This window comes from Apodemus sylvaticus, chromosome 4 (assembly GCF_947179515.1).
Source record: "Apodemus sylvaticus chromosome 4, mApoSyl1.1, whole genome shotgun sequence".
NCBI classification, from domain to species: domain Eukaryota; kingdom Metazoa; phylum Chordata; class Mammalia; order Rodentia; family Muridae; genus Apodemus; species Apodemus sylvaticus.
The window spans coordinates 70,603,566-70,627,546 of NC_067475.1; the positions used below are offsets into that span (position 1 = coordinate 70,603,566).

The following is a 23,981-nucleotide window of genomic DNA, read 5'->3' on the forward strand; positions in this document are numbered from 1 at the left end:
CTGGGTCAAAGAATGTGTAGGTCATACAGGCTTTTAAAAAGTCTTTATAGATATTTTCTACTCTCTCATTATTTCCCTGCATCATCTGGCTTACCTCAAATAAATTTATGGGCCAACTACCTGGAAACTTCTCCGAGAGACCCCCTATTAGAATCTGGTGGTAGCATACAAAATGGATTTCTCTCAATCCTCACACTCTTTATATGTTTTCATGCATTTACATCAGGGATTTCTTCTTTGTCTCCTTAATGAACTCTATCACATTTATACAGATAGTTATAAGGTCTTTCCTCATGCTTCAGACATGTAGGAATTTTCAGGCACTGCTGGGTTAGGATAGCTGGGCTCTAGTGTAGACATAATGCCCTAGGTGCTATTGATTGTGTTGTATATGCTAGCATCTAAGACTCTGGGATTGCAATGGTTAAAGATTTAGATCCTAATTTCTACATTTGTCTGTTTTGTATAGCAGTTCTATTCCTTTTCTTCTGTTCTTCTCTGGAGTTTTGAAGAGTATGATTACTGTATGTTGTATTAGTTAAATGTTTTTTTGGTTTTTTTTTTGCTTGTTTGTTTGTTTGTTTGTTTGTTTGTTTGTTTGTTTTGCTGTGAAGAGACACCATGACCAAAGTAACTCTTATAAAGGCAAACATTTAGTTGGGGCAGCCTGGGCATTTTGAGGTTCAGTCCATTATCCTTATAATGGAAAATATGTCATCATTCATGCAGTCTTGGTGCTAGAAGAGCCAACATCTCTACATCTTGGTAAAAGGCAAATCTAACATACATTCTAGTAGCCCGTTCTGCACACTGCTGCTGCTTGATGGGACTGGAACAGGCCCCCTTGGTTTTGTTACATCTTTCACTGCTTAGGCTTGGCTGGCTTAGAAACTGTTCTATAAACTGACCTTGACATCAAAGACCTGCATGCCTATATTTCCTGAAAGCTGGCATGAAAGCCCTGTATTGCTAGGCCTGGACCTGATCCTCTCTACATTTTTACAAGATATTTATAAACTCTGGATTATAGTTCATCCAAACATAGTCAAGTTGACAGATGAGAAGAGCCATCACTGCGGTCAGGCAGGAACTTTTCATTAAACCTAATAGTTTTGGCTACTGGTGGTTTGATGATCCTGTGTACTGGGAGCTGACACTTAGGAATGGGGGTACATTAGGGCTCTGAAGGGGTTCACAGGAGGGAGGAAATTACACCAGAATCTGATTTTATTGTCTCCTTGGAATTCAAGGAGACATGAAAAGTGGTCAGGATTGGTATAGACTTGTGGTTTAGAAAGGTAGGTGTAGTTCTACAAGAACTGAAGGATTACCAGGCAGTGGTAGTGCATGCCTTAAATTGCAATTCTTGGGAGGCAGGGGCAGGTGTATTTCTGAGTTTGAAGCCAGCTTGGTCTACAGAGTGAGTTCCAGGACAGCCAGGACTATACAGAGAAACCTTGTCTGGGGATTGGGGAGGAAGAACTGAAGGATTGAGGAATATCTGCAGGCATCTTTCATGTGTCCCTGTCAGGATTGGTCAGTGAGGTAACATGGATTTGATGCTGGAGTTAGGGGCTACCATACAGCCTGGAAGTAGTGAGAGGGAACTTAAAAAGGAATTGTCCCTGGGACCCAAAGGAGATGTAGGCAGGCAGAAAAGATAGCTGCAGCTGGTGTAATTATATAACTCTGTAGATCAGATTAGGGGATTGAATTTGGCAAGGAGGGGGAGCTCTGACTTCTTCAGTTTCCATAACTGTTTCCCTGCCCTGTTCTTTTGCTATGCTCTTAGTGAATGCCTGCAGACTGAGATGACGGATAGAGTTGTAGGTAGGAAGATGGGGGATAAGTTCTTTGTGATCCACTTGGTTTGGTGCTTTACAGGACAGAAAAAACACATCAAATTTCCCACTATAGGGCTTGGAATAGGATTGGGGAAATAGTAAGTGGACAGCAAAGGACAAGTTTTGATTCTGCCCTTACCCTTCTGTTACCATGGAAAGAGTGACACTTCTGTTAGCAGGGGTGCAAGCTGGACTTAAAGCCTGGGGCAGAGCATAGAGTTGGGTAGGGAGGCTAGAAGGGAAAGATCTGTGGCATCCACAAGATATAAAAAGAATGGGAAATGAAGACTCCCAAAGGTGGTGCGGTACAGAGGTTAATTGAGATTGTGGAATTAGCTGTGGTAGAACTTTAGTACAAGAAGTTCTGTAAGAAGTCTAGCTGGTATGAAGGCAGGCGTGGCCTGGAGCCATGCTTCTCAAACTGTGGCTCCCTCATCCTCTGTGGTGGAGTATTGACCATTTCATGGGGGTTGAATATAAGATATCCTCTATATCAGACCTTTTTATTGATATATTTATTTACATTTCAAATGATTTCCCCTTTTCTGGACCCCCACTCCCCGAAAGTCCCATCAGTCCCCTTCCCTCCCTCTGTTTTCCCCCCAACCCTTCCCACTTCCCTGTTCTGGTTTTGCCCTATACTGCTTCACTAAGTCTTTCCAGAACAAGGGGCCGCTCCTTCGTTCTTCGTGTACCTCATTTGATGTGTGGATTATGTTTTGGATATTCCAGTTCTAGGTTAATATCCACTTATTAGTGAGTGCATACCATGATTCATCTTTTGAGTCTGGGTTACCTCACTTAGTATGATGTTCTCCAGCTCCATCCATTTGCCTAAGAATTTCATGAATTCATTGTTTCTAATGGCTGAATAGTACTACATTGTGTAGATATACCACATTTTTTGCATCCACTCTTCTGTTGAGGGATACCTGGGTTCTTTCCAACTTCTGGCAATTATAAATAGGGCTGCTATGAACATACTAGAGCATGTATCCTTATTACATGGTGGGGAATCCTCTGGGTATATGCCCAGGAGTGGTATAGCAGGATCTTCTGGAAGTGAGGTGCCCAGTTTTCAGAGGAACCGCCAGTCTGATTTCCAGAGTGATTGTACCAATTTCTAACCCCACCAGCAGTGGAGGAGTGTTCCTCTTTCTCCACATCCTCGCCAACACCTGCTGTCTCCTGAATTTTTAATCTTAGCCATTCTGACTGGTGTAAGGTGAAATCTCAGGGTTGTTTTGATTTGCATTTCCCTAATGACTAATGAAGTTGAGCATTTTTTAAGATGTTTCTCTGCCATCCGAAATTCTTCAGGTGAGAATTCTTTGTTTACCTCTGTACCTCATTTTTTAATAGGGTTGTTTGGTTTTCTGGAGTCTAACTTCTAGAGTTCTTTATATATATTCGATATTAGCCCTCTATCTGATGTAGGATTGGTGAAGATCTTTTCCCAATTTGTTGGCTGCCGATCTGTCCTTTTGATGGTGTCCTTTGCCTTACAGAAACTTTGTAATTGTATGAGGTCCCATTTGTCAATTCTTGATCTTAGAGCATATGCTATTGGTGTTCTGTTCAGAAACTTTCTCCCTGTACCGATGTCCTCAAGGGTCTTCCCCAGTTTCTTTTCTATTAGCTTCAGGATATCTGGCTTTATGTGGAGGTCCTTGATCCATTTGGATTTGAGCTTAGTACAAGGAGACAAGGATAGATCAATTCGCATTCTTCTGCATGCTGACCACCAGTTGAACCAGCACCATTTGTTGAAAAGGCTATCTTTTTTCCATTGGATGTTTTCAGCCCCTTTGTCGAGGATCTAGTGGCCATAGGTGTGTGGGTTCATTTCTGGATATTCAATCTTGTTCCATTGATCCTCCTGCCTGTCACTATACCAATAACATGCAGTTTTTAACACTATTGCTCTGTAGTATTGCTTGAGGTCAGGGATACTGATTTCCCCAGACTTTCTTTTGTTGCTGAGAATAGTTTTATCTATACTGGGTTTTTTGTTATTCCAGATGAATTTGATAATTGCTCTTTCTAATTCTGTGAAGAATTTAGTTGGGATTTTGATGGGTATTGCATTGAATCTGTATATGGCTTTTGGCAAGATGGCCATTTTAACTATATTGATCCTGCTGATCCATTACCATGGGAGGTTTTCCCATTTTTTGAGTTCTTCTTCCATTTCCTTCTTCAGAGTCTTGAAGATCTTGTCATACAGATCTTTCACATGTTTGGTAAGAGTCACCCAAAGATACTTTATACTGTTTGTGGCTATTGTGAAGGGGGTCATTTCCCTAATTTCTTTCTCAGACTGCTTATCCTTTGAGTATAGGAAGGCCACTGATTTGCTTGAGTTGATTTTATAACCTGCCACTTTGCTGAAGTTGTTTATCAGCTGTAGGAGTTCTCTAGTGGAGTTTTTTGGGTCACTTAGGTAGACTATCATGTCATCTGCAAATAATGATAGTTTGACTTCTTCCTTTCTAATTTGTATCCCTTTGACCTCCTTATGTTGTAGAATTGTCCGAGCTAGTACCTCAAGTACAATATTGAAAAGATAAGGAGAAAGGGGGCAGCCCTATCTAGTCCCTGATTTTAGAGGGATTGCTTCAAGTTTCTCTCCATTTAGTTTGATGCTGGCTACTGGTTTGCTATATATTGCTTTAACGATGTTTGGGTATGGGCCTTGTATTCCTGTTCTTTCCAAGACTTTAAGCATGAAAGGAAGCTGAATTTTGTCAAATGCTTTTTCAGCATCCAATGAAATGACCATGTGGTTTTGTTCTTTGAGTTCGTTTATGTAGTGGATTGCATTGATGGATTTCCATATATTGAACCACCCCTGCCACCCTGGGATAAAGCCTACTTGATCATGGTGGATGACCGTTTTGATGGGTTCTTGGATTCGGCTGGCAAGAATTTTATTGAGTATTTTTGCATCGATGTTCATAAGGGAGATTGGTCTGAAGTTTTCTTTCTTTGTTGGATCTTTGTGTGGTTTTGGTATCAGCGTAATTGTAGCTTCGTAGAAGGAATTGGGTAGGGTTCCTTCTGTTTCTATTTTGTGGAATAGTTTGAAGAGTATTGGTGTTAGGTCTTCTTTGAAGGTCTGATAGAATTCTGCACTGAAACCATCTGGTCCTGTGCTTTTTTTTGGTTGGAAGACTTTCTATGACCCCTTCTATTTCTTTAGGGGTTATGGGACTGTTTAGATGATCTATTTGGTCCTGATTTAATTTTGGTATTTGGTATCTGTCTAGGAAATTGTCCATTTCCTCCAGATTCTCCAGTTGTGTTGAGTATAGGCTTTTGTAGTAGGATCTGATGATTTTTTTTGATTTCCTCATTTTCTGTTGTAATATCTCCCTTTTCATTTCGAATTTTGTTGATTTGGATACTTTCTCTGTGCCCTTTGGTCAATCTGGCTAAGGGTTTATCTATCTTGTTGATTTTCTCAAAGAACCAGCTCCTGGACTCGTTGATTCTTTGTATGGTTCTCTTTGTTTCCACGTGATTGATTTCAGCCCTGAGTTTGATGATTTCCTGTCTTCTACTCCTCCTGGGTGAAATCGCTTCTTTTTGTTCCAGGGCTTTCAGTGTCACTAAGCTGCTAGGATATGCTCTCTCCATTTTCTTTTTGGAGGCACTCAGGGCTATGAGTTTTCCTCTGAGCACGGCTTTCATTGTGTCCCAAGGATTTGGGTATGTTGTGCCTTCATTTTCATTAAATTCTAAAAAGTCTCTGATTTCTTTCTTTATTTCTTCTTTGGCCAAGGTGTCATTGAGTAGAGTATTGTTCAGCCTCCATGTGTATATGGGCTTTCTGTTGTTTTTGTTGCTATTGAAAACCACTCTTACACCATAGAGCTCTGATAGGAGGCATGGAATTAGTTCGATCTTCTTGTATTTGTTGAGGTCTTTCTTGCGACCAATTATATGGTCGATTTTGGAGAAGGTACCATGAGGTGCTGAGAAAAAGGTATATTCTTTTGCTTTAGGGTGAAATGTTCTATAAATATCCGTCAAATCCAACTGATCTAAAGCTTCAATTAGTTTTACTGTGTCCCTGTTTAGTTTCTGTTTTCCTGATCGGTCCATTGAGGAGAGTGGAGTGTTGAAGTCCCCCACAATTATTGTGTTAGGTGCAATGTGTGCTTTGAACTTTAGTAAAGTTTCTTTTACGAATGAGGGTGCCCTTGTATTTGGAGCATAGATGTTCAGAATTGAAAGTTCTTCTTGGTGGATTTTTCCTTTGACCAGCAAGAAGTGACCCTCAGTGTCTCTTTTGATGACTTTAGGTTGAAAGTCGATTTTATCTGATATTAGAATGGCTACTCCAGCTCGTTTCCCGAGACCATTGGCTTGTAAAATTGTCTTCCAGCCTTTTACTCTAAGGTAGTTTTTGTCTTTGACATTTAGGTGTGTTTCCTGTATGCAGCAAAATGTAGGGTCCTGTTTCCTTATCCAGTCTGTTAGTTTATGTCTTTTTATTGGCGAATTGAGTCCATTGATGTTAAGAGATATTAAGGAATAGAGATTATTACTTCCTGTCATTTTTTTTTTTTGGTTAAATTTTTTTTTATTTGATATAATTTATTTACATTTCAAATGATTTCCCCTTTTCTAGCCCCCCCCACTCCCCGAAAGTCCCGTAAGCCCCCTTCTCTTCCCCTGTCCTCCCTCCCGCCCCAATAAAAAGACACAGACTACCTGTCATTTTTGATGTTATTTTTATATTTGAGTGATTATCTTCTTTTGGGTTTGATGAAGGAAGGTTACTATCTTACTTTTTCCAGGGTGTAGTTTCCTTCCTTGTATTGGAAAGAGTGACACTTGTGTTAGCAGGGGTGCGAGCTGGACTTAAAGCCTGGGACAGAGCATAGAGTTGGGTAGGGAGGCTAGAAGGGAAAGATCTGTGGCATCCACAAAATATAAAAAAGAATGGTCAGTGAAGACTTCCACAGGTGGTGCGGTACAGAGGTTAATTGAGATTGTGGAATTAGGTGTGGTGGAACTTTAGTACAAGAACTTCTGTAAGAAGTCTAGCTGGTATGAAGGCGGGCATGGCCTGGAGCCATGCTTCTCAAACTGTGGCTCCCTCATCCTCTGTGGTGGAGTATTGACCATTTCATGGGGGATGGATATCAAATATCCTCTATATCAGATCTTTATAGTATACTTCATAACAGGAGCCACACTACAGTAATGAAGTAGCCAACAAGTAATTTAATGGTTCTGGTTGACCACAACAGGAAGAACTGTATTAAGGGGGCACAACATTGAGAAGATGAGAAACAACTGGCCTAGGGAGTATGAATACATAATGAATCAATCTCTTCGAATGTTTTCAAAATACATAAAAGATTTTTGCATGCTTTGACCAACAAACACTTCTCTCCCAGGAGGAATAGACTTCCTCCACATTAGTCTACACTTCTCAGTCACCATAAGAGCATGATGATGGAGCTTTTGGCTAATGCAGATGCCAAGAAAAAGGACAAAGTGTTTGTAATACTGGTAAGATAGTCTCCACAAATATCCACAGCTGAGCAGGGCTGATTGGACTATATGTGACTTCTCTGAACATAAACATCTCTGGAATCCACATACTGATTTCAAATATTTTATTCATATTATAATTTATTGGGTTACGATTTTGTCTACAGAGCTGTTTGTGGCCATGAAGAACAGAGATGGGCCTCAGATCCTCTGGATGACCAGTTACAGGTGGTTGAAAACTCTCCTGGGTATGCTGGGAACTGAACCACAGTTCTCTGACAGAGCAGTAATTCCTTTGGCAGCTGAGTTCCCACAAACTGAGCCTTAAAAAAGTCTTCATTGTCATTTAAGTCTTAGATAAATAAATATTCATGTTTGATTTCTCCCTTTCTTTGGGCCCTGGTCATTTGTTCTGTTTAGATCAGTACATACAGTTTTCCCCAATGAAATTCCTTTGGGCTGTGCTCATGGTCAGCACCTAACTTGAATCCCAGTTTCCATCATGTCAGACAAAAACAAACAGGAACATCAACAGGGCAGATATCATCTAGATTGTCTGAGACTCCTGTTCTGCCATCCACACCTGCAATTTTAACATAGTAGAGCTGTTTTAAATCCTGAGCCACCATGCTGCTTTCATGCAGATGCAGTGTAAATGCTCCAGCAATACTGTACTCTAACCAGAAGTCATTGGTAACTACATTGGGTGCTGCCATTGGAAGACAGGAGTTGGTCATATCTGACCAGCTCCTAAAATCTCTTTATGCCTTTGAGTGAGGGTTCGAAGAAAATACTCTGTGCAGAATCCAGGAAGTGGAAGGCTTCAGCTGCCAAGTAGGGATGAGACTCCAACATTGCCTTCTACCCCAAGGTCTCACAGACTTCATAGGAATGAAGTGCAATGAAATCCAGGGCCTGAGTCTTCAGTCACTGTGTGCTGTGGAGATCGGCCACGATGAGAGTGTCTACAGCTTTCTCCATAAACAGGATCCTGAAGAGGGCATCCTCACACATGACCTTCAAGTCCTCCAGGCCATACTTGTCAGCTGCTGCCAGCACACCAGTGGCCATGGAGTTGCTGTTGAGGTGTTAGGAAAATGAGAAGTTGCTAATGGTTAGCAAAATGAGAATTAGCAAAATGAGAAGTTGCTAATGGTCCACTCATAGCAGATTTTTTAATGCTGATCTGTGTGGAGCCCCGGCCCTTTGCCTCCATGTCCCCTGACGTTTCTGCTGGAGGTAGTTTGAAGGTTAATGTTTTTCCCCTGAGTAGATGAAGCAAATCATCTGGAAGAACTGAGGTTCCAGGTCATGGATCTCAATGAGGTTCTTTAGGCTCTCCTGCATTTCATGTTCAAACATGGCTCTGAAAACTGGAGAGCGAGCTGCTAGGATCACCTTGTGAGCCCTGAATACATGGCCACATACCAATAGGGAACAGTCTGTGAAGAGAGATTTCTCCCACAGCTTTGCTAGGTCATCTGTCAACATCTATCTTGAATCCTTGATTACAGGTGTCATCTTCTGTCCAGGCATGCTAAAGATGGCTTCTACTAGGCTCATGTTGCAGCAGAGGCTGAGCTGGTCTTCAGCGACAAGCCATTGCTGATGGGAGAGGAAGAAACCTCGAAGGATGTACTTTTTGAATCCCCGGTCTTCATATTGCTGAAAGCTTACGACATTGGGGTTTTTCATACTTTGACATTTCTCTCCTTGAGAATTTGTGATCCAGAATTTGAACTTTGCCCAAACTGGGCTCTCTGGACAGCTGAGCAACCCCAGGTAAACTGACAGGTAATCTTTGCTTTCTTCATCAACCCCATTTGTGTTCACTGTCAAACACCATGCCACTTCCTCATTGGCCTCTAATGAGAGCACTAGGCTTGAAATCCTTTTCTGAATTCCCCCCCCTCCCCGTGCAAAATGAGAAGTTGCTAATGGTCCACTCATAGCAGATTTTTTAATGCTGATCTGTGTGGAGGCCCGGCCCTTTGCCTCCATGTCCCCTGACGTTTCTGCTGGAGGTAGTTTGAAGGTTAATGTTGACCTGAAAAGAACACCAGAAGTTATTTACTCTTCATTCTTTTGAACACAATTATAGGTACACTTTACATTTTAGTTTCAATTTCTCTGTGGCGTCCACTTTCGCCAGCAAAGAGGACGCAACACCAAGGAGTTTCTTCCTTTAATGGTTTATTCGGAAAACCTTGAATTAAGCTTATTTCTTCTTTTGGCGGCCCCGGGCTCTCTCCCAGCCTGACCCTATGAAGCCTAGATAGCCTCATCTGCCCAGGGAGATAACCAGCCGTTTTCTCATAGGTGAACTCAGTGAGTTCTTCATTACCATGTAAGTGAGATACGGAATACAGCACACTGCACATGTATTCAAGTGATTTACTACCAGGGAGCTGCATGTGGCCAGCACCATCTTGTAACAGAGAAGAACAAAGGGTGGCTCACTACATATCACCCTTTTTTGTTTTAATAGAAGCCGTCCCAGGTCAGGGCTAATCGGGTCACTGGCATCCTACTGTCCAATGACCCCTGACTTATGTCATCTCTGCCATGACTTAGTCTTACCCATCAAAGGGTTACCCTATCGCCCACCGAGCCCCATGTCTCAGGTTGATCCAAGCGCTGAGAATTTGCCTGTCATTGAGTATCATTGGATTCCAGACAGTATAGTATGTACAGTGTACCCTGGAGAGTAGGCTTCTAAGATTTTAGAGAGGCCAGCCACACAAAGACGTCTTCCTGAGCGTCTATAGCTGCAAGAGCCTGATAAACTATGGCTCTATGAGCTACATGATCTCGTCTAATACGGCAGAAGCACCAAAGGCAGACAAAGGCTGCTAAGCACATAAGGGTGGCTATAGCTAACAATCCAGCCCACTCTTTGATCCAAGAAAAGACACTGGAGAGCCACGAGGTCAGGTCCTCCACGGTGATTGGCTTCAGTCTTGTGGCATTAAGCGAAGCTATCTGAAATACAAGCTGTTTGGTTAATAATTCTCCCTCAAGAGACCAATTTCCTTTAAGGAATTCACTCATATTGTACTGACTTTCTTTTAGAACTGTCATATTTACCTGAAGGGGAGTAATACACAATCCTGGGGTATGTTTAACGCAAGATACCTGCACCATTGTTACAAGTGCATCAATTTCTTCTTGTAGAATATCTACTCTCTGATTCAAAAGTCGTATTCCAGCTTCTAAATGGGAATTATATTGATTTGGGGTCTGTAAGGCTCGTGCAGACCACTCAACTATACTATTCACTACCTCTGCAGTCTGCACTTGAGACGCCATGGCTACTGCAGCAGTAGCAGCGGCTGCTGCAGATATAGTAATGGCTGTAATAATGGCAACAGTAATACCAAAATCTCTCTTGAAATGGAACAATTGTCCTATAGGAAAAGTGTCAGCATCTTCTATAACTGGAATGGGCACAAACATGGGTAGGTGAACTACCAAGGCAGTATCGTTGCCGCCATCCCAACATTCTGATAGATAGCATTGTGTATGGGTACTGTTACAATCTAGGCGATCACTAGACATATCGGTACTAATAAGGAAGAAAAAGGGTGGTTTGAGGCAAACCGGGGCAGAAGAATAATTCATGTTTTGCAAAAGTGAGTTTATGGTTATATTAAGAAGTCTGACTGCCCTTCTGTTAACGTTCCTAACAGCAAATATATTATAAAGAAAAAATTCTCCCTTAATGCGAGCAAGAGGAGTTAGTGGGGTAAAAGCATTTTGATAATTTGACAAGATCCCATCATACCATGGCCATGCATTCTGTGCTCCTGTTTGTTCCTCCTTTTTTATTATTATACACGCTATCAGGTAAGAGTATATAAGGCTGTCAGCCAGGCCTGGGGGAACTGTCCAGCTTTAATAGCTGTGAGTGCCTGTACTATCATTGTGGCCTGTCTCTGTTGGACAAACCTATCCTACAGATACACCACAGGCAAGCAAATGCTATTAAAATCATGAGAACAGCAAGGACTCTAAGTCCCGCCCACTCCTTCAGATGATACACCACTAAGCTGATCCATGATGACAGTCCTTCAGCCAAAGACACATCCACTGGAGTGGAATTCACGGTGATGATAGCCATATGGAGTTGGTCCATCAGGGTGTCAAATTCACCAATGCAATTTCCTAAAAGATACTTAGACATTTGTTTAAACAAATTCGCAGCTCTTTTAAAATTTTCATGCTAAATGTTGGTAATGCATAAACTAGAATATTTCCACTGACATCCCAATTGGGCTAGCTGCCACAAGGTCTCAATTTGTTCTTGTACTAAATCAATTCTTTGGTTTATTACCATTAAGCCTCCTTTCAGTTGACCATAAAGGCTCACTTGCACATCAATTGCATGAGCAACGCTAGATGACAGATTACTCAGAGCATGAGCCCTGTGGCAAATTGTAAAAGGATTAAAAGCATAATCCATAAGTTGATCATGGTCAGCTCTGCTAACTGAGCTGAGTCCATGTGTTTCCACAGCCACCTGTTGATTATAAACAAGATATCTAGCTCTTCCTTCAAAAAAGCCATTCATGAAAATGATGTCCCAAGATGAATCATAGTTATGTGCACATATATTGATTTTTTAAATTAGAAATATGAGTATCAACCATCCTCAGAAGCTAATTAAGTCCTTTAGAATCAACATCATAATGTGCTACATCAAGAACAAATCTTTATAATTTGATGTATACAAAAATGTAAAATTGTTTTTTAAGCCATTACCTTTTTGATGATACGAATAATAAGTGTGCTTATATATCTGAATGTTTCTATATACCCTCTTTGGGATACACACTTTATGTGTCCTGTCCCAAAGGGTCCTGTCTAGGCACCTTTTTAAAGATTAAATTATAGATAAGTATATTGTAGCTGTCTTCAGACACACCAGAAGAGGGCAAATGCTATGCCGTCCTTAGGGGTGTGACCATAGCCAATTCCCCTTTTTGTTTTATTAAGTGTTCTTTTAAGGTGTAGTGGGCATGCTCTATAATGCCCTGACCTTGGGGATTATGAGGAAGGCCATGATTTAACTGTATATTTATTTGTTTGTAGAAAGACTGGAACGACTGAGCAGTATAAGATGGACCATTATCTGTTTTAACTAACAAGGCTGCCCCCAGGCAGCCCATGCTTCAAGGCAATGTCCAATCATATTGCGAGCCTTCTCTCCACTCATGGCAGTAGCATGAATAATGCCAGAGCATATATCCACAGAGACATGAACATACTTTAAGGTTCTAAACTTAAGATATATGAGTCACATCTATCTGTCATAATTTTAGGGGCAATAGGCCCTTTGGATTAACTCCTAGACGCAGGGGATAGTGAAAAAATATACATTGTTGGCACTCCAGCACGATCTGTCGTGCATCTGCATGGGAAAGATGGAATTTTTGTTGTAATGTCCTAGCTGAAACATGAAATTGTTGATGAAATTTCCATGCAGCTTCCAGGGATGAGGCCAGGAGGGCATATTCCATTCTGGTGCATCGATCAACAAGGTCATTGCCCTTATTCAGCGGGCCTGGCAGACCAGAATGGGCTCTAATATGTTGTATAAAAATTTTTGAATCTCTGGACCAGATAATTTTCTGTAATTCCTTCATAAGATGACTTACTGTACTAGTAGGTTTTATGGAGCCAGCTACTTCTAATACCTTAACAGCATTTACCACATAAGATGAATCCGAAAGTAAATTAAATGGAAAGGAACATTTTTTGAAAACTTCTAACACAATTTGTAACTCAACCATCTGTGGGGAGCCAGGCTGATATTGGCACAAAACGGGCTTATTGTGCTCAATCATATAAGCTCCACAGCCTGTTTTAGATCCGTCTGTAAATATATTGGGGGCACCCGGCAAGGGTGCTTGTGCAGTTACTTTTGGAAACACCACAGGATGCTCCTTAAAAAATGAAAGCAAAGGATGTCTGGGAAAATGATTATCTATTAATCTATCAAAACAGCAGCGCAATATGGCCCAGTCATCAATTGTCCCACACAAAACCTGCACCTGAGAAGCAGTATAGGGAACGATCAGTGATGTAAGATTCTTCCCAAAAAATCTGTAGACATTGTTGTATCCCCAGAAGGACCAATTTAGCAATTGCAGTAGAGTAATGATCAATAGGTTTTGTTGGTGAGGCTATAGGATGTACCCACAACAGGGGACATTCCTGCCAAAGCAGGCCTGTAGGCTGCAAAAAGGTAGACAAAATATATAAAGCAATTTTTTCTCTTTGTAGTGAAACAATATTGCGTCTTGTAACCCTTGTTCTATTCTTTTGAGGGCTACTCTAGCCTCCTGTGTTAATATTTGGGGTGAATCCAAGGCCGAATTTTAATGCCTTTATAATTTCTATATAGCCTTATTAATGTTTTATGGATCTAAGTTTAAAACTTTATTTTGAACCACATCTGTATGAATCTGTTAAAAACGTTCTTTTGGCCATAACTCTCTAGGTGAAGATAAGGCCAGCCTTATACACATCAATCTTGCAAGGAGTAGCCTGTAACCAGACCCCACAGTATGAAGGTCAAATAACAAAAGTAACCTGTAATATCAAAGCATAGCTGCAATTTTTTGAAAGCAAAACCCAGTTTAAATAATCTTTTCTCCTTAAAATAATAGCAAACACATTATTTTCATATTGCAAAGTTTGTCTATCAGCTTGTGTGTTTGATTGTATGACAATGTAACTTATTGAAGAGACATTACTTTAAGTCTTATATTTTATAAGTCTGAGTTCTAGGATAAGAATCACATAAAACGTTATGTCAATTTAGAAATACCTTAGAGACCTGTATTTCTTGACTTCTGTCATGCCACATGTTGCTTAAGATAGCTTTAACCCTAAATTGTTAGTTTTAAACTTACCTTTTGTTACCATCATTATATTTTTTAAATCATGTCCAATAACTTATGAGTCAATACTCTATAGTCAAGGCATGTAAAACATTTATACCTTTAAGATCAATTAGAAATAAAATGAAGCAATTACACAAATCTCATTAATTTAAACCAAATACATATATATTTTTCTAGCTGTAATTTTAGGGGAATAAAACACCTTGAACCCAACCATCACCATGGTAGAAATTTTTCCAGGAGAATTAACCATTAAGTTTGAGGCTGTTGGCCTCTTAAAAGTAGCTTTTTTCTCCAGCTATGTTTAACTCATAGTTAAGAATGTGAAGCACCTTTAATCATCTTCTGTGTAAATTATAGACTGGCATGACTGCCAGTAGATAATACCGTTTTTTAACCATTTTATTTTTTTCTTTTTAACACATAACATAAACACAACAATCATTCAGCACTCAAACAATAGACAACATGAATTGACACACATATAGACAAGTTTGGTGCACCAAAGGTAGGCAACAGACAGAAATGGAACTTGATGTCCCAAAAAGATCCAAATACCTTAACCAGAACTACGAATATCTCCATTAGGATTCAGAGAGAAAATAGGACATCTCCCATTTTCTTCTGTTTCTTGGAGAGTTTTGAAATTAGCTTTTAACCATTATTATTATTATTACTATTATTATTAGTAGTAGTATAATTATTATTATACTATTTGATACCATGTCCTGTACATGGAAAAACTGCTTTTTTTGAAACCTGCTTTTTCTCTTGTTTAAGAGTTAACTCCTTGTCTTCTTTTTCTTCTGGGAGTTCTGCCAGGGAAGGAAGGAAAGAAATAGTGCCAACCATTGATAGTTATTGTATAGTGTCTTGCTTTTTTAATCCATATTAAGTTTATAAAAAGAGAAAAAGTTTTAAAAAATGTGAGACACGGTATATTGGCCATGACCATGTAGAGAGAGGTGGGGGGGGGGCGTAGAGGAGAGCCCAGGAATTTCTTTGTCTGGCTGTTTTAACTGTCTCTGACTTATAAAGAATAAATTTTCCTCCAGAAAATTTAGCTCGTGTAGGATTCAGCCTTCCGCGGAAGATTTAAAGTACCTTTTAAATTTTCCTTTTAAATCTCATAGATCCTGTAAGAAGGCTATTAAAGCAAGCTCTTTTTCCCTGCGGAACCCTGGAATGTTTTCACCCGGTGAGAGGTTTTGCTCGGGACTGCCCCTAGAGTTCTGGGCAAAAGGAACGCCCACAAATTGCGGGAGGGGAAGGGGGTAAGGGTGCATTGTAGAAATGCCTTTCTGGTAAGGAGGCAGGGCTGGCATAGGGGAGTGGCACTCTGCTGCCTTGGCCGGAATTTGCTTTTTGTCTTTGAATGTCTTTTTTTCTCTTTAGTACCTCGGCCTCTAACTTGCTCATGAGAGCCTGAATTTCATCTTCGCTGTGGGAATCTTCAGATTCTGTTTGTTCTAAGTCCCTGAGGCTAGGATACAGCGACCCTCTCCTATCTCCTTTTTCACTTTCAGCTTTTTCTGACCTTTCTTCCTTTATCATTTCCAAAGCATTTCGGCCGTTCTCAAGGGCCCTGTAACATCTGTGATCTTCTAGACAGCTCCTCACCAATTTCCAAACGGGCTTCACCCCCGGTTTCAGGGTGCCCTGTTCCCAAGAGAAATCCAAGTCCTTGCCTAATTTATCCCAGCAGGGTACCTTAAGGTTCCCTGAGACTGCAAACCAAGGAGCTACTGTATCACATTCATTCAGGAATCTCTCCAGGGTGGATTTCTTAAGTTTTAAGTTTTTAGAAAATAATAGCTCTTGCAGAGCCAGAAAAATTGGATGAGACTGGGAAGTCCCCATCCTAAATAAATTTCTATTATCACTGCTATCACGTAATTAGAGGCAGAATCTAAACTGCTTCTAATTGACCAGGCAGAGTAACAAGGTGCCTGTCCTTTAAAAACAGGCATGAGAACTTCTTACTTAAAATTCCCATGGTTCTTAACCATGGAGTTCACTGTTAGTTGATTACTATGCAAATCCTCTTTCCTTTTGTTCCACCTCAAACTCCCCACCCTCCCCCCCCCCCCCCGCCTTAATTTGTAGGGCGGAGCGAACTAACCACACTTTCCTCCGTTTGTCCACTTGTACTACAGACCTGAGACTCCCGTGGCCTCTATTACCGATTAATTTTTCTTTTATAATTTAAAACTTGCCCCAAATACTGTTTTTCTGCCTCAAGACTCAGATTAAATTTATCTGTTTTTCGACCAGAAGAATCTGTATTAGAACTGGATCTATATACTTCAACTTAAAAAATTTAGGTGGGGACTGGTGAATCATGCCTTTAATCCCAGCACTTGGGAGGCAGAGGCAGACAAATTTCTGAGTTCAAGGCCACCCTGGACTAAAAAGTGAGTTCCAGGACAGGCAGGTCTACACAGAGAAACCCTGTCTTGAAAAAAACCAAAAAAAAAAAAAAAAAAAAAAAAGGAAGAGGCATGCCTTCCACTTTAGTATGTCCACAATAAGTGCAGACTAGAAGAATAACCATCACCAATATACTTTGCTTACTAGGGACAATCATGCATAAATAAAGAGATCATGTAAATCTCTGCACAGATACTATTTACCCATGCACTGGTCTCACAAATGCCACCATAAACATGATCAGGGAAGGGGTGCTTTCCTTAACTGGTCAGGAGTTTGAGTGTTCACAAAATGTAAGGCATGTGGAAGAGCTCCTGTATGGTGGGCAGGATCAGAGCCCCAAACCTCTGAAGATGGCTCTATACTTTCCTGTGTGTTATTCCATTTAGACTTTGTACTTTCCCTCAGGGTCTTCAGGGCCCCCTTACCTCCTTCCTCTGAAACTATCTGTTTTAGGCATCTCCTACATTCTTCTGATTTTTCCTTGCCAACAGACTTTTTGACGGGTCTGGAGTCTGTTGCTTCTGTCCACTTATCTTTTTTCTCTTTTGTAGTCCTCTTTTATTAAATACTCTCTCTGCCACTATCACTAAATCTCTCAAACACCTTTCCCTAACCTCTAGACCCTCTGCAGGTTTTTTTTTAAATATGCTGCCTAATTAATAAAAGCTAGATCAAAAGCTGTCTTTGCTTCTGCTTTCTGTGGGGGTGTGTTTTAATTACAAAATCCACATTATTCATTGATACAATTTAGCTAACAAGAATAGTTATCCAGCATCAGAAACTTGAACACCAAAAACTAAGACTAGAGAATACAGATATTCCTGATGTATGGTCAGATTTTTGAAATTCAGACTCCATTTTTAAAAATCTGTTCAAATTAATATCCTGGCACCTAGCATTAGTTTCCAAGATGCCCCTCAACAAAACCTGAGCCTAGCTTCACTCTCTAAGCCAATCTCTAATAAGACCAGCATCTTCAATTGGCACCCTCAACAAGACCAGGTTATTCCAACAACACACCTGCAACCCCAGATTACAAAACCACCACCTGCCTAATGACCATCAATGCAGAGAGGAACAGAAGTTAAGTTTATGTTAGCCAGGTGGTGGTGGAGCACGCCTTTAACCACAGCACTTGTGAGAAGGAGGCAAGCAGATTTCTGAGTTCGAGGACAGCCTGGTCTACAAACTGAGTTCCAGGACATCCAGGACTACACAGAGAAACCCTGTCTGGAGGAACAGGGAGAGAGAAGAAGGCTTATGGGGCTTGCAGGGAGTGGGGACCCAGAAAAGGGGAAATCATTTGAAATGTAAATAAAGAATACATCGAATAAAAAAAAGAAAGAAAAAAATAAGTGCCCAAAAGATCAACTCTGAAGCTAAAATCAGAGGTGTCCTTCTGAAAATAATATTCAAGAGACAGAGGCAGAAGAACCTAAACTGAAGTGGTACCCTAGGATACACACTAGGGCTGTTCTGGGAAAATAAGTTTATTTTAATTGATGTCATTCTTCATAACTAAGTTAATATCTAAAACAAACACAAAAACATTAAATGAAAAAAAATGACACAGGTTGAGCTATTATTAAAAAAAAAAAAAAACAGTTGAGCTATCTGTACCATGGAGCTGGGGATGCTCCACAGCCATCTGTGCACAGGTCCCACCAGAAGAGAGCTGGGCTCCCGGGAGTGCTGGCACAGGCTTACAGGCACACAGGAAGTACAAGCTCCAGGTAGGAACACAGAAACAACAGAACCATGTAACACCAAAAATAACAAGATGGTGAAAGTCAAGCCCAAGAACCCTACCAACAAAAACCAAGGCTACTTAGCATCATCAGAAGCCAGTTCTCCCAGCACAGCAAGTTCTGGATAACCAAATATACCATAGATCAAGATTTGAATTTAAAATCACATTGCATGATGCTGATAGAGGACTTCAAGACCAACTCACTGATAAGTGTATATTAGCCTAGAAGCTCAGAATACCCAAAATACAATTCACAGACCACATGAAGCTCAAGAAGAAAGAAGACCAAAGTGTTGCTACATTGATTCTTCTTAGAAGGGGTACAAAATACCCATGGGAAGAAATACAAAGTGTGGAGCAGAGAGTAAAAGAATGGATATCCATAGACTTCCCCACCTGTGGCGGGGGCATCCCATATGCAGTTAACAAACCCAGACACTATTGTGGATGCCAATAAGTGCTTGCTGACAGGAGCCAGATATAACTCTCTCCTGAGAGGCTTTGCCAGTGCCTGACAAATACAGAGGGGGATGCACACACATCCCAACATTGAAATGAGCAAAGGGTTTCAATAGAGGAACTAGCTAAAGGACCCAAGGTGTTGAAAGTGTTTGCAACCCCATAGGATGAACAAAAATACGAACCAACCAGTAAGCCCAGAGTTCTCAGGGACTTAAGCACAAATGAGAGAGTACACATGGAAGAAACGATGACTCCAGACACATGGGCAACAGAGGACAGCCTGAACAGACATCAATGAGAGGAGAGACCCTTGGACACTTGAAGGCTCATTGCCTCAGGGTACCCCTACCAGGTCAGGAAGGCTGGAGTAGGTGGGTTAGTGAGCAGAGGGAGGGGATGGAATAGAAGTTTTCAGAGGGGCATTGAGCAAAGAGGACATTTGAAATGTAAATAAAGAAGATATTTAAGTAAAATTGAAAAAAAAATAAATAATGTCAAAAAAGCCAGAACACAAAACCTGGGCTCACTCACTCTGCTGCAATCCACGCTGGAAGCCAATGTTTTGAGAGGATTCACCTGACAATCTACTCCATCTACCAGCTTCTGGAGGTCATGGAGGAGCCACTCCTATGATGTTTCAGAAAGCAGAATCCTTGAACCAGAACATTGATTACTTGCAGTGAAAATTTGCATGTAATGCTGTTTGGGCAGAACACACACACACACACACACACACACACATGCTACTAATGCTATGTTTTCCATGCAGACAGGAGGCTAGCATGGCTGTCCTCTCAGAGGCTCTACCAACAGCTAACTGAAATGCAGTTACAGCTAAGCATTGGATTGTAGTAGGGAAACCCTATGGATGAGTTAGGCAAAGGATTAAAGGAACTAAAGGAGATGGCAACTCTAAAAAAAAATGACCAGTATCACGTAATCTGGACTTTCGGGGGCCACCAGAGACTAAGCCACCAACCAGTGAGCATACATGAACTTGTCTGATGCCCCAAGCACAAATGAAGGACAGGCATACCTTGTCTGGCCTCAGTGGAAGAGGATGTGCCTAATCCTATAGAGACTTAATGCCCCAGGGAGGGGGAATGCATGGGGAGCACCCTCTCAGAGGCAAAGGAGATGGGGGAGGGCTGAAAAACTGTGAGGGGAGCGCTGCAGTGAGGCAGAATTTCAGATGAAAATTAATAAAATAAAAATTGAAAAAAGGAGAATCCAGCCAGGCAGTGGTGCCACACACCTTTAATCCCAGCACTTGGGAGGCAGAGACAGGCAGATTTCAGAGTTTGAGGCCAGCCTGGTCTACAAAGTGAGTTCCAGGACAGCCAGGGCTACACAGAGAAACCCTGTCTCAAAAAACCAGATAAACACACACACACACACACACACAGAGAGAGAGAGAGAGAGAGAGAGAGAGAGAGAGAGAGAGAGAGAGAGAGACAGAGACAGAGAGACAGAGAGGCAGAGAGACAGACAGAGAGACAGAGAGACAGAGAGACAGAGAGAAACAGAAAGAAATGCATTTAGGATATTCCAGAACCATTGTTCTAATTGGCTCTGAAGAAGGATTTCCTCGGAGGGAAGTACAAGACTACCACCGACATAATTGGGAGGAGTGATCACAAGGTCTGTGCTTCTGATTGGAATAACACACAGGAAAGAAGAAAGCCATCTTCAGAGTTTTGGGGCTCTGATTCCTGACCACCATACAGGAGCTCTTCTACATGCCCTCCATTTGGTGAACACTCAGACTCTTGACCAGTTAAGGAAAACATCCCTTCCCTGATCAGGTTTATGGCAGAAATCAGTGTAAAAACCAGCACAGGAGTAAATAATAGCTTTGCAGATATTGACATGATACCTTCATTTATGGAAGTCTGAAGTCTCAGTAAGCAAAGTACCCTGGTGATGGCTCTTCTTGTCTAGACTACCTATGGACTCATGTAACATATAAAATGGAGGGATCATCTTAAAAGCTTGTTTTGCTTAAATTGAAATAGATAGATCCAGTTCAAACACAGATTCTTAGGGTTGAAAATCACACACCTTTTTTTTTTTTTGTCTTTTTTTTTTTATTCGATATAATTTATTTACATTTCAAATGATTTCCCCTTTTCTAGCCCCCCCCACTCCCCGAAAGTCCCGTAAGCCCCCTTCTCTTCCCCTGTCCTCCCTCCCACCCCTTCCCAGTTCCCCGTTCTGGTTTTGCCAAATACTGTTTCACTGAGTCTTTCCAGAACCAGGGACCACTCCTGCTTTCTTCTTGTATCTCATTTGATGAAATCACACACCTTTAATCTGAGTCTTCAGGCAGTAAAACAAACACCTTTAATCCAGAAGCTTAGACTTGAAGACACATCCTTAATAGGGCCACGCCTTCTACTGGAGGCCTATATAAGCATATGAAGAAGGAGACTTTGTGTCTTTGCCTGCCTGCTCTCATCTTACTAGCAAGCCCATTTCTTCACTGGCATTAGACTCTACTTCAGAACACCAGCATATACTGAAGAAAACCTGAGACTTCAAACCTCGTGGACTAAGTAAGTACTGACTGTAGTCATTGTTATATTAGTTGAATTTATGTTATTCTCATATATCCTCTTTCTATTTATATAAAGGAATTAATTCTGTATGTTCAATAAACACACACAGATATACACTCAGAGAGAGAGAGAGAAAGAGAGAGAGAAGACAGAGAGGGGGGAAGAGAGACACAGAGAACCAGAGACAGTTACACAGAGACAGAGAGAGGAAAACAGCAGAGAGAAAGAATTTAGGAGAAATCTAAAATAAAATCTAAAGGGGATATATAATTGTATGTATCAGGATGAAGAATCAATAAATGCTAGTTCTTCTTTTCAGATCTATGTTAACCTCCAAACTACTGCCAACAGAAATGTCAGGGGACATGGAAGCCAAGAGCTGGGGCTCCACACAGATCAGTGTAAAAAACATCTGCTATGAGTGGACCATTAGCAACTTCTCATTTTGCATGGATGGAATTCAGAAAGAGATTAGAAGCCTAGAGTTCTCATTAGACGACAATGAGGAAGTGGCATGGTGTTTGAGAGTATACCCAAATGGAGTTGATAAAGAAAGCAAAGATTACCTGTCAGTTGACCTGGGATTGCTCAGCTGTCCCGTGTGCCCAGTTTGGGCAAAGATTGAGTTCTGGATCATAAATTCCCAAGGAGAGAAATGTCAAAGTAGGAAGAACCCCAGTGTTGTAAGCTTTTGGCAATACCAACACAGGGGATTCAAAGAGTTCATCCTTCGAGATTTCCTCCTCTCCCATCAGCATTTACTTCTCCCTGAAGACCAGCTCACCATCTGCTGCAAGGTGAGCATAGCGGGAGCCATCTTCAGCATGCCTGGACAGAACATGACACCTGCAATCAAGGATCCAAGGCATGTGTTGGCAGATGACCTAGGGAAGCTTTGGGAGAATTCCACCTTCACAGACTGCTCCCTATTGGTAGGTGGCCATGAATTCAGGGCTCACAAGGCCATCCTAGCAGCTCGCTCTCCAGTTTTCAGAGCCATGTTTGAACATGAAATGCAGGAGAGACTAAAAAACCTCGTTGAGATTCATGACTTGGATCCCCAAGTCTTCCAGGAGATGATGGGCTTCATCTACACATGGAAGGCACCAAACCTCAAGAGCTACTCCATGGCCTCTGGTCTGCTGGCAGCTGCTGACAGGTATGGCCTGGAGGGTTTAAAGGCCATGTGTGAGGATGCCCTCTGCAGGATCCTCTCTGTGGAGAATGCTGAAAACACTCTCATCCTGGCTGACCTCCACAGCACACAGTGGCTGAAGACTCAGGCCCTGGATTTCATCACAGATTTTGCCTATGAGGTCTCTAAGACCTCAGGGTGGAAGTCATTGGTGGAGTCACATCCCCCCTTGGTGGCTGAAGCCTTCTGCTCCCTGGCTTCTGCACAGTGTCCTTCTTTGGAGCCATGATTTAAATGCCTAAAGTGATCTCAGAAGATAGACAGCTGTGACCTGCACCTCTTCTGCAACAGCAACAACCAGCTTTTTTACCAATGACTTCTGCTTAGACAATGGTATTGAGGGAGCATTTGCACTTTATCAGAGGAATGGCAGCATGGTGGCTCAGGATTTAAAACACCTGCAATATATTATACATACTGAAATGGTAGGTGTGCAATAGGCAGCACTGCAGTCTGGGACACTCTACATGACATCTATGATGTTAATGTTCCTGTTTGAATTTGTCTGATTTTTGGAAACTGAGATTCAATTTAGAGCTGGCCCTAGGCAGAGAACAACTGTGTTTCTTTGGAGAAACACCTCTGCCTTGGACTGAACAGAAGAGATGACTGTGGCCATTGGCAAGGAGAAATCAATCATGATTGCTTCCTCATCAGAGAAGGAAAGACAATGAAGAGTTTCTGTTTAAACATTCAAGGTTCAGGGAACTCAGCTGCAAAAGCAATTACTGCTCTCTCAGAGAACTCTAGCTAAGTTCGCAGCACACATACGAGAGTTTTCCACCACCTGAAACTGGTGAATCAGAGGATCTGAGGCCCTCCTCTTGTCTCCATGGCCACAAAGAACTCTGTAGACAAAACCTTAACCAAATAAAATACAAGATGAATAAAACTTTTGAAATCAGTCTGTGTTTTCCAGAGATGTTTATTTCAGAGAAGTGACATGTAATCCAAGCAGCCTAGCTCAGCTGTGGATGTTTGAACAGAGCCCTCACTCTCCTACCAATATTAGAAACCCTTGGTCTTTTTCCTTGGAATTTAATGTTGGAAAATGAGAACTCCACCCTCATGCTCTTTTTTTGTTTTTCATGTACTTCTTCAATTTTACCAGAAAATATAACTCCACTTTCAATCAACATAGAAATATTTTTTATTCGAAATATTTTTTATTTACATTTCAAATGATTTCCTCTTTTCTAGCCCCCCACTCCCTGAAAGTCCCATAAGCCCCCTTCTCTCCCCCTGTCCTCCCACCCACCCCTTCCCACTTCCCCGGTCTGGTTTTGCCAAATAGTGCTTCAATGAGTCTTTCCAGACCAAGGG

At 41.4% G+C, this 23,981-nt stretch overlaps 1 protein-coding gene across 1 annotated transcript; it reads left to right on the forward strand.

Moving 5' to 3' along the window:
* Positions 1 to 21,816: 21,816 nt before the first annotated feature.
* LOC127682227 (TD and POZ domain-containing protein 1-like) lies at positions 21,817 to 22,887 on the forward strand. Its single transcript, XM_052178612.1, has one exon. It carries the CDS (start codon positions 21,817 to 21,819, stop codon positions 22,885 to 22,887), a length of 1,071 nt encoding a protein of 356 aa, XP_052034572.1.
* The last annotated feature ends 1,094 nt before the right edge of the window (positions 22,888 to 23,981 follow it).

Excerpts from the sequence above, each read along its gene's own strand:
- LOC127682227 (XM_052178612.1), top strand. The coding sequence starts at position 21,817 with ATGTCAGGGGACATGGAAGCCAAGAGCTGGGGCTCCACACAGATCAGT.